The 9063-nt window shown below is 33.6% G+C and overlaps 1 protein-coding gene across 2 annotated transcripts; it reads left to right on the forward strand.

The window, feature by feature from the left end:
• Window positions 1-2053: 2053 nt before the first annotated feature.
• On the forward strand, window positions 2054-6315 carry LOC129874535 (F-box/kelch-repeat protein At5g15710). Of its 2 annotated transcripts, XM_055949831.1 has the most exons (3): window positions 2054-4360; window positions 5340-5482; window positions 5566-6314. In XM_055949831.1, exon 1 carries the CDS (start codon window positions 2618-2620, stop codon window positions 3932-3934), a length of 1317 nt encoding a protein of 438 aa, XP_055805806.1. In that variant the 5' UTR covers window positions 2054-2617; the 3' UTR covers window positions 3935-4360; window positions 5340-5482; window positions 5566-6314. The 2 variants fall into 2 exon arrangements, with proteins under 2 accessions (XP_055805806.1, XP_055805805.1); XM_055949830.1 differs by having other exon boundaries at window positions 5340-6315.
• The last annotated feature ends 2748 nt before the right edge of the window (window positions 6316-9063 follow it).

A 9063-nucleotide genomic window follows, 5' to 3' on the forward strand; every position in this document is an offset into this window, starting at 1 on the left:
GACCCTCTTTCCGTGTATCTGAATTTCAGAATGTATTTAACTTCACTAATTTTATGTATCTATATATCCAGTATGACTTTCATGTATTTATGTATCCAAACTCAATTTCTTCTATTGTACCTAATATTATTTGATATCAAAGTCATATTAATGTATCTGATATTAAATATTATTTAGTGCATCACATCTACTTTTTTTGAAACATTCACCCTAGATTCTTTTATTGCACCGAAATGCTAGTAATAATGTTAGTATTACAAAAAAAAAATTGATTTGTTGACCAGTGAATGGACAGCTAGCGTTCCCGTGGTGTGACCTCCACCAATAATAGGACAATTTATCTAATTCTCATAATTTTAAATACGCAGCAAAGTAATGAGTTCTTTACCTAACCAAAAAAATAACGGACCCTTCTAATTTTCCCTTTTTCTTTCTATAAACAAGTCTTAAATTCTGAATTTTTCAATCATTGCAGCAATTAAATCATTTTAAAACATTGGAATTGCTTTTAAATTGCATTTTGGTTTTACTTTAATTTTCCAATCACAAGTTTTACTTTGTCAAAAGAGGCAAGAAAATAACTATTTTGATTCTTTGAATATGAAGTGTAAAAGTATTTTTGGCCTGTTTTGATTTTTTTCCTTTTTTAGATAAAATAAGTCTCTTTTTGTACCATAATTTCCTTTTTCTTTTTTTAAGTTTTTGAGAAAATTCCTTAGGCGGATTAAATGTTATGATTTCGTTATTTCAAAAGGAAGAAAGATAAAATTATCTAAATTTGATTTTACCTTCCTTAAATGGGTTTTGGGTGTAACGAATGTTTGGGATTATGATTTTTTTTCCATAATGAATGTGCTTTCACCAAACAGAATGTACATAATTTAACTATTCATAAAAATAAATTTTTTCTACGATTTACACTATGAAGTCGTTTGACAGTTTAAACCTAATTGACTTAGCTGGAAAGTTTTATACCAAATTTAACCCATAACAAAGTGAAAACCTAAGCCATCATTTGAATTTTTGAAGGGAGAATACGCCCAAAAAGTCCTCCTGTAGCATCTAGTTGGTTTTGGTTGAAACTTAAGTTTCAATATTCAACACAAATTAATGCATAATTATATAAATTCTATAATAACATATTTATATTTATATAGGGCGGCTCACATATATTGATGATCTAAGGCCAAATTTAAATGGAGACCTTAAATTTTAATATATATATTTTTATGAAGTTTCTTATAATCAATTATTTAAATTTTCTTGATACATAACATTCAAGATTGTTAAACTTCTATTATTTTTTTCCTCTTATATGAAAAGTTTATATTTTCTAAAAATAATACTCGATATTTTTTAAAAAACAATACTTACAACCTATTTTTAAAAAATAATAATTTAGGCCCTCGAATTTGGAAGGCTAAGATAATTGTCTTTTTTTCAAAGTTGAGCCGCCCTGACATAGTCCATATATAAATGACACCGCATGAAGAATTATACTCACAAAACTTTATTAATAATTGTTTTTCTCTATATTTTTATTTGTGATTTTATATTTGAAATTTTTGTAGCAAACAACTCTATAAACAATATATTCTTTTCGTTCCTATTTATATGACACCATTTTAGATTTCACGTCCTCTAAAAAAACTAGACAAATTTATCATTGTATCTTTATTTAGTGTTCTGTGAAGTTATTTTCAATAAATGAATATAAATTAATTTATTTTTAATTAATAAAATTGATCAATGAATATGAATCAATCATTTAGTTTACATATGTTGGTCAAATTTATACTTTCAAAGCTAATAAGTTTCAAAAGTAAAATAGGAAGAATAATGTTATATATTTATTAATTTTGTGAAATTATAAGTATTAAAGAATATTTATTTTTAATAAGAAGGACATATAAATATGAACATGGACTACTTGTCAAAATTAGCAAACTATTTTGAAAACCATGTAATTTTCATAAAATTGTCTTGGTAATATGAAATTGCTGTATCTGAGCCGATGCTATTTCAAAAACAATACTCTTTAACTTCATAGTGTGGTGGTAAAATTTGTGTATTTGTTGATATTGTAATTTTCATAGAATTTACAGTGGTGTATTTCTATATTAGTGAAAATTATTTCTACTACCTACTCTGGAGTTCAGTTCTATCGAAAAAAACATCCTAACGCAATTGGCGGACGCAAGAACAGAGAGATGACTAAAGAGAACAGAATTTGGTTTTGATGGATTGCGATATGCCTATAATTTATACATCAAACACTGATTGAGGTAACCCTTTTCCGCAACTCTTATCATTTTTTTAATCCTCAAATCTGTAGTCCGTCATTCAAGATTCTATTTTGTTCTTATTCTGCATCCTGAGTTGTCCGAATCGGATCTGTGAAACCCAGTTGGAAAAAGATTCGATCCATAGCTCAGATGATCCTTGTTGTTGGTGTTTCCATCAATCGCATTATAAATTCAACCCAATTGGAGTTTTCCCTTGATTGAATTGGGTTTGGTCAGGTGTATACAGCTCAGTTAGAATTGGGTTTTGTTGGGGTTAATTGTACCCACATTTCTAGGCCCTAGTTAAGTGTGGATTTCTGGGACTTGATGCAATGGTTGAAATAGCGGAATCTTCGGAATCTGGGTCTGGGTTGTTGAACTCGACACAGGTAAAAATTGGGTCTTTGCCAGAAGAGGACAGTTTTCACAGGCAAGTTAGCAATTTTGGAAGTAGTGGCTCCAGGAATACAAGTCCATTAGGGCGTATAGGCTCAAGAAACACAAGCCCTTCAAGGCAGAAAGTGGTCAAGACGAAACCAAGGGGATTGGATGAAGAGACTGTAACCACTTTTGCTAAAGCTGTTCAACCAGATGTTCAAATGGAAGATAATATCTGGGCCATGCTCCCAGAAGATTTGCTGAATGAAATATTAGCTAGAGTTCCACCTTTCATGATATTTCGTCTTCGATCTGTTTGTAAAAGGTGGAATTCAATTTTGCAAGATCATAGCTTTTTGAAGTTTCACTCGCAAGTGCCCTCCCATGGACCTTGCCTTCTCACATTTTGGAAGAATTCACAGACACCTCAGTGTTCGGTATTTAGCTTGCCACTGAAACAGTGGTTTAGAATACCATTCACTTTCTTACCACAGTGGGCATTTTGGCTAGTTGGTTCTTCAGGAGGTCTTGTTTGCTTCTCAGGATTAGATGTGTTGACATTCAAAACTTTAGTTTGTAATCCCTTGACACAGACTTGGAGGACATTGCCTAGCATGCATTATAATCAGCAGAGGCAGTTGATTATGGTTGTTGATAGAAAGGATAGGTCATTTAAAGTTATTGCCACCAGTGATATTTATGGTGACAGGTCTTTGCCAACGGAGGTATATGATTCAAAGATCGACAAATGGTCGCTTCACCAGACAATGCCTGCTGTAAACCTTTGTTCCTCCAAGATGGCATTTTGTGATTCAAGGCTGTATTTGGAAACTCTCTCCCCTCTTGGTTTGATGATGTATCGGCTGGATACAGGGCAGTGGGAGCACATCCCTGCTAAGTTTCCACGCTCATTGTTGGATGGGTACCTAGTTGCTGGCACTCACAAACGCCTATTTTTGGTCGGAAGGATAGGGCTCTATAGTACTCTTCAAAGTATGAGGATATGGGAACTAGATCACACAAAAGTCGTCTGGGTTGAGATAAGCAGGATGCCTCCAAGATATTTTCGTGCACTTTTAAGACTATCTGCTGAAAGATTTGAATGCTTTGGACAGGATAACCTAATATGCTTCACATCTTGGAACCAAGGAAAAGGCCTTCTTTATGATGTAGATAAGAAGGTGTGGTCTTGGATTGCCGGGTGTGCTCTTCAATCATATAACAGTCAAGTCTGCTTCTATGAGCCAAGATTTGATGCTTCAATATACTAAACTAGTGCTTAGCTTTAAATTTCCAACATACTTTTTATCAGGAACATTAGCTATCTTGATGATTTAGCAGTCTTGTTTCCTTCAATTCCCATAATGCCTGCTGTTCATCATTGAACTCTCCTTAGGCGATTCTCAAGCTTAAATTTTATCCATCTTAATCTATCTGGTAAAAGTTTCGAACTCATGTGCAAATTCCCCTAGTTAGCTGAAGAGAGCAATTGGATAAGGTTTTGCATCTGCACATTAATGGCCTGAGTGGTATTCAAGGAGGAGGAAGAAGTTAAAAACATTTCCTTGCTTGGACGAGATTTCATGAAGACCTGAGCGTCTGGTATCTTCTCGAGATGACCGTGGGGATGGACAATGCGGGAGTGTGGTTGTAAGATAAAGTTTTGTTTCCAGCTTATGTACATTGATCTACTCTTTGTAAGTAATTAGCACATTCTTGTTGCTTTTCTCAACTGCAGTAACAAAAAATCTCTTTGATCTTACATCTCAGCTCTTCTTTATCTCACAACTACCAACAACTGCTTTACTTTACATGTTGATGGTGATCTAGCTGTAGGATAGTTAGACATTCATCTAGTTATTCAAATCCACTTGTCTTTTCTGCAGGAATGATGTTTATATTGGTTTGCTGCTGTCTTAATTATGTATTGTTACGTATTTCTTTTATTTTGAAATTGTGCCTTTCTTAGCGTGTTATTATCAGTATCAGACTAGGTTTAAATGGTAACTCTCTTATGCTTGTCTTTGTTGCTCTGCGCCTTCTGTGGCTGATGCTTCATTTTCCCCCATGTTCATCCTTATAGCTTCATCCACTTGCTAAGATGCTTATTATAGGGTATATATGAAATATTATTTGTCCCGCTTAGACATCATTTTGGTCCGTATAAGATGAGGTTTAAATGGTTAACTCTCTTATGCTTATCTTTGTTATTCTACTCTTTCAGTGTTTGGCGCTTCATTTTCCCCATGTTCATCCTTAGCTTCATGCACTTGTCGGACACTTACTATAGGGTATATATGAAACTTGTCCACTTAGACATTGTTTTGTCACAATGGGTAACCCTAGGGAGTTGATAAATTGTATTCTTGTATTTTGATGTATTATCCTTCCTATTTCATAATCAGTTGAACATTCTTGGCGAAGCATGTTGTTGATCTACTGGCTAGGAGTAGCATCTCTTCATAGCTTCTAGTCTGTATAAATCCATCTTCTCTCCCTCCCTTGTCTTTCCTTCAATGCATTTGTAGTACCTTGGTAACTAGGTCAAGTATAATTTAAGAGTGCAAATCGTATAAATCTCTATCAAATGCATAATCTAGTCTTGTACTCCTTTTTCCTTCGGTGGCTGAACTTAAAATCAAAGTCTGGAAATCTCAGATCCCTCTACCTCTGCAGGCATAGTATCTACGGTTTCGGGCAAAATGCTGCAGGACTTGTTAAGTTTGTTTCATACTCACCCAAGGTGTGGTCCAGTGGTCAATGAAGTGAGAGTAGAGCCATGAGGTTTCAAGTCCAAATTCCAGCAGAGGCAGGAAACAGTAGGTGATTTCTTTCCATCTTCCTAACCCAGGGTTAGTAACCCTTGATTGACAGAGTTACACGATACCTGTGTTGGTGGTAGGTAGCAGGTACCCGGTGTAATAGCCGAGATGTGCACAAGCTTGCCCAGACACCACCATCCTAAAAAAAAAAAGATCGTGCCATACTCTGGCCAGATAATCAACTACTCTATTTCCTTTCTCTGAAATCATTCTGGAGCTGACACTTCCATTTGTTGTGTAGCCGGTCAGAAGTCTACAATCTTTTGACCAAAGTTCTAGCTGCATGATGTTTAGGATCCTTGTACTGAATCCATTCTTGCTAACAACTGATTCTATAGATTCAAGAACAGCGGGTGCGCAAGCATCTGGAATCTGATTTTACAGTGAGCTGTTGAACATTCTCCTCTGTTAAGGACAGTCGTTTCGCTATCTCTGTAATTCAGCAGGAAGCTGACCCATGATCCAAAAACCATTATTGGAGTGAACCCCTTATTAAACCACAATAAAAGCAGAGCTAGGTTTAAAGCTATGATGTCATTCCTTTTTGTAGGGTAGATTTCCGTGTTGTCTGTTTGACACTTGTCAGGCATGTTCTGTCTGACATAAAGCTGACCGTGTTTGGATGAACCTTGAAATGCCTTTGGCCAGTAGAAAAGTAGAGAAATAGGTGTCTGTTCCTTTAATAGTCCACAGTATTCTCTTCACTTGACTATTAGGGAGGCAAGATCGACCATTGATGATGCAGATGATAATTGGGAGTCTGTTAAACTTTATATTTATTTGTTTCTCTGTTGCTTTGTTTTCAGCTCAATTCTTGGAGTTAGAACTGAGGCTGCTTTACGAGATAACTAAAGAAGGGATGCGTGTTCCCTTCTCTCTCTCTCTCTCTCTCTCTCTCTCTCTCTCTCTCTCTCTCTGTCTGTCTGTCTCTCTCTCTCACACACACACACACACACAGAGTTTGGGAACCCCAATCTGAGCTTTCTTTTCCATCTCTAAGCACCATTTTAAGTCCTAAGCCTGTCGCTATTAGACTTAAAATGGATTTTGGAGTTTATTCTACTAAATTTCTCTAGAAAAGGCAGTGTTAATATGGATTCTTATATGGTTAGAATCAGTGGTGGAGCTACCTTGTTCAAAGGATATCAGTTGATCCTTTTCGCTGGAAAACACACACTGTATTGATAGTTAAAAAAAGTTTATGTGCCTATTTTGACTTTCTTTGTGAAGATTTTGGCTCCACTACTAGTCAAAGAAGCAAGATTTACCAGTTATGTGGAAATCCCTTTGGTAGCAAGATTTTGAATTCTAAATTCGAATACCTTGCCAGATGTCACCCATCTCCCTGTCAATTCCAAAGAGGATGATACTTGTGATTTGCCGTAAATGAACTAAAGCAATTGTCAGTAAACTACCATTTTGTTAAAGAAAAAGGTAAATTATCAAGAGAGGGATGTCGTAACAATAATTTCTTGATCATATCAGATAGTACAAACATCGATTACCCCTTGTTTTTAGTAGTGATAATGTCGATGCATACCCAATTTAATTCTACAAATGAATTTAAAAAGCGTGTTTTGTACCCAATCTTACGAGTCCTAAGACTAATACTTATTTTTTTAGATCTAAGACTAAATATTAATTAATATGAATATTGTGGTAACACATTTATATTTTTTTTTAAATTAATGTTTAAAATCCAAACTAAATAAGTAAAAACGAACTTATTTTACTGACCATGTTAGAAAACTGATAATTTGGTTAAGGTGAAAGGTAAAAAAGGGAGACAAGGGCATTGGTACTCGTAGCCTTACTTATCCTACACGTGGCTAGTCCTTACCATTAGGATTTAATTATCTTCTAATTTCGTACGGCCAAATACAAAACCTTCTCATGTTAGTTTGCCTGCCGTATTAATTTGTCATTTCTTGATGATGGTTCTCAATTATGTCCATCTAATGTTAGTTTGCCTTCCGTTTTAAGTTACACTATTACTTAGTATACAACTTTTTTTTACTTCATCAAGTTACAATAATCTATAAACGTAAAAATTTATTTTTGAAATATCAAATAAATACTCCCTTCATTTCATATTAAAAGTAAATTTGTGAGGCAATACACATATTTTAAGAAAAATATTGAAGAACATAATTTGAATCATATTTTTCACTATTGCCTTTTGTAAAATCATAAATATAACTTTGCAAGTAGTGTGATTTATCTCCTAGAAAATATAAAGCTTCAATAAATGAAAGGACAAATATAGAAAAAGTTTCAAACATTTATCTTGAACTTTAAACAATTTAATTATTTTAAATAATAAAAAATTCCTCCAAAATTTGCTTAATATGAAATAGAGGAGTACTAAGTAAAAATGAACGGGATGGAATACTAGTACAATGTCTTAATTTCCGTAAAGACCGACCCTGCAGTTTTCGCAAAACCCAGCAAGTGGAACCAGCGGTGAAGAAGGCTAAGAAACCGTCTCGAAGCAGAGAAACCACACAGTTTTCAAGGATCGATCACTTAGAGGTAGTGACAGAGCCAGAATTTTATTAAGGAAGTTAAAAATCTGAAAACACATGAACTACGGAAGGGGGTTTGATATTTACTGTATATATATAAAAATTATTTGAAGTATAACTTACACAAATTACATAGTGTAAAAGACTAATTAACATTTTTCCCTATCTTTTTTCAATTTACAGAAATTCCTTAAAAATATGGTAATTCGGATATATTAATTCAGTAATTCAGATACATTAATTAGGGTTTTATGTATCAGCAGATAACATTTAAAGCATGATACATTGAACATAGAGATAATTTATGAATCAGAATTAATGTATCCAAATTATTGAATTAATGTATCCGGATGGGAAAGAAAGGATTTTTGAAATTTTTTGAAATGGATGGGAGTAATGAAAAATATGGTAAATAAAGAAGTGTAATTAGGTAATTTTTTCTTATTTTAACCATGTAGAATTGATATAATTTTTCGTCGAAGAAAGTTCAGATAAATCCCCTCACTGTAAGGTGGCTCCACCCCTGCTTGGAGGGCACATCCCTCCTGTCATAAAACTCCTAGCACTAATATACTATACGGGAACAATATCAAATATATACAATAAACTAATACACAGTGACTATACCATATAGATTGTCAAAAATCATAAAAAATATACATTGACTATACAATATAGATTACTTATATATGAGTGATACACTCAAAAATTGAATATAGCTTAACTATATATAAAATAGACAATGACTATATATGCCTATACATCGATTGACCATTTTTTTAATAATTACTTTGGTTAAATAGCTTTACTGTAATTATCCCTACACGATATTATATATATATAACGATTATTATTTTAATAAATAACTATACAATATATATTGTATAAATATTTGGAATAGTTATACTTGCAATAAAAATATAGCTATACTTGCAATAATTTTTTAAATAACAAGATTGTATAAATATTTTTACAAGATTACCACGCCATGGAGGAAAACACTGAAGCCGAAATGGCATCCAAGGCATATCAATATTTGTTTATTGTACACAC

The sequence above is a fragment of the Solanum dulcamara genome, chromosome 11, assembly GCF_947179165.1.
Source record: "Solanum dulcamara chromosome 11, daSolDulc1.2, whole genome shotgun sequence".
NCBI lineage: Eukaryota > Viridiplantae > Streptophyta > Magnoliopsida > Solanales > Solanaceae > Solanum > Solanum dulcamara.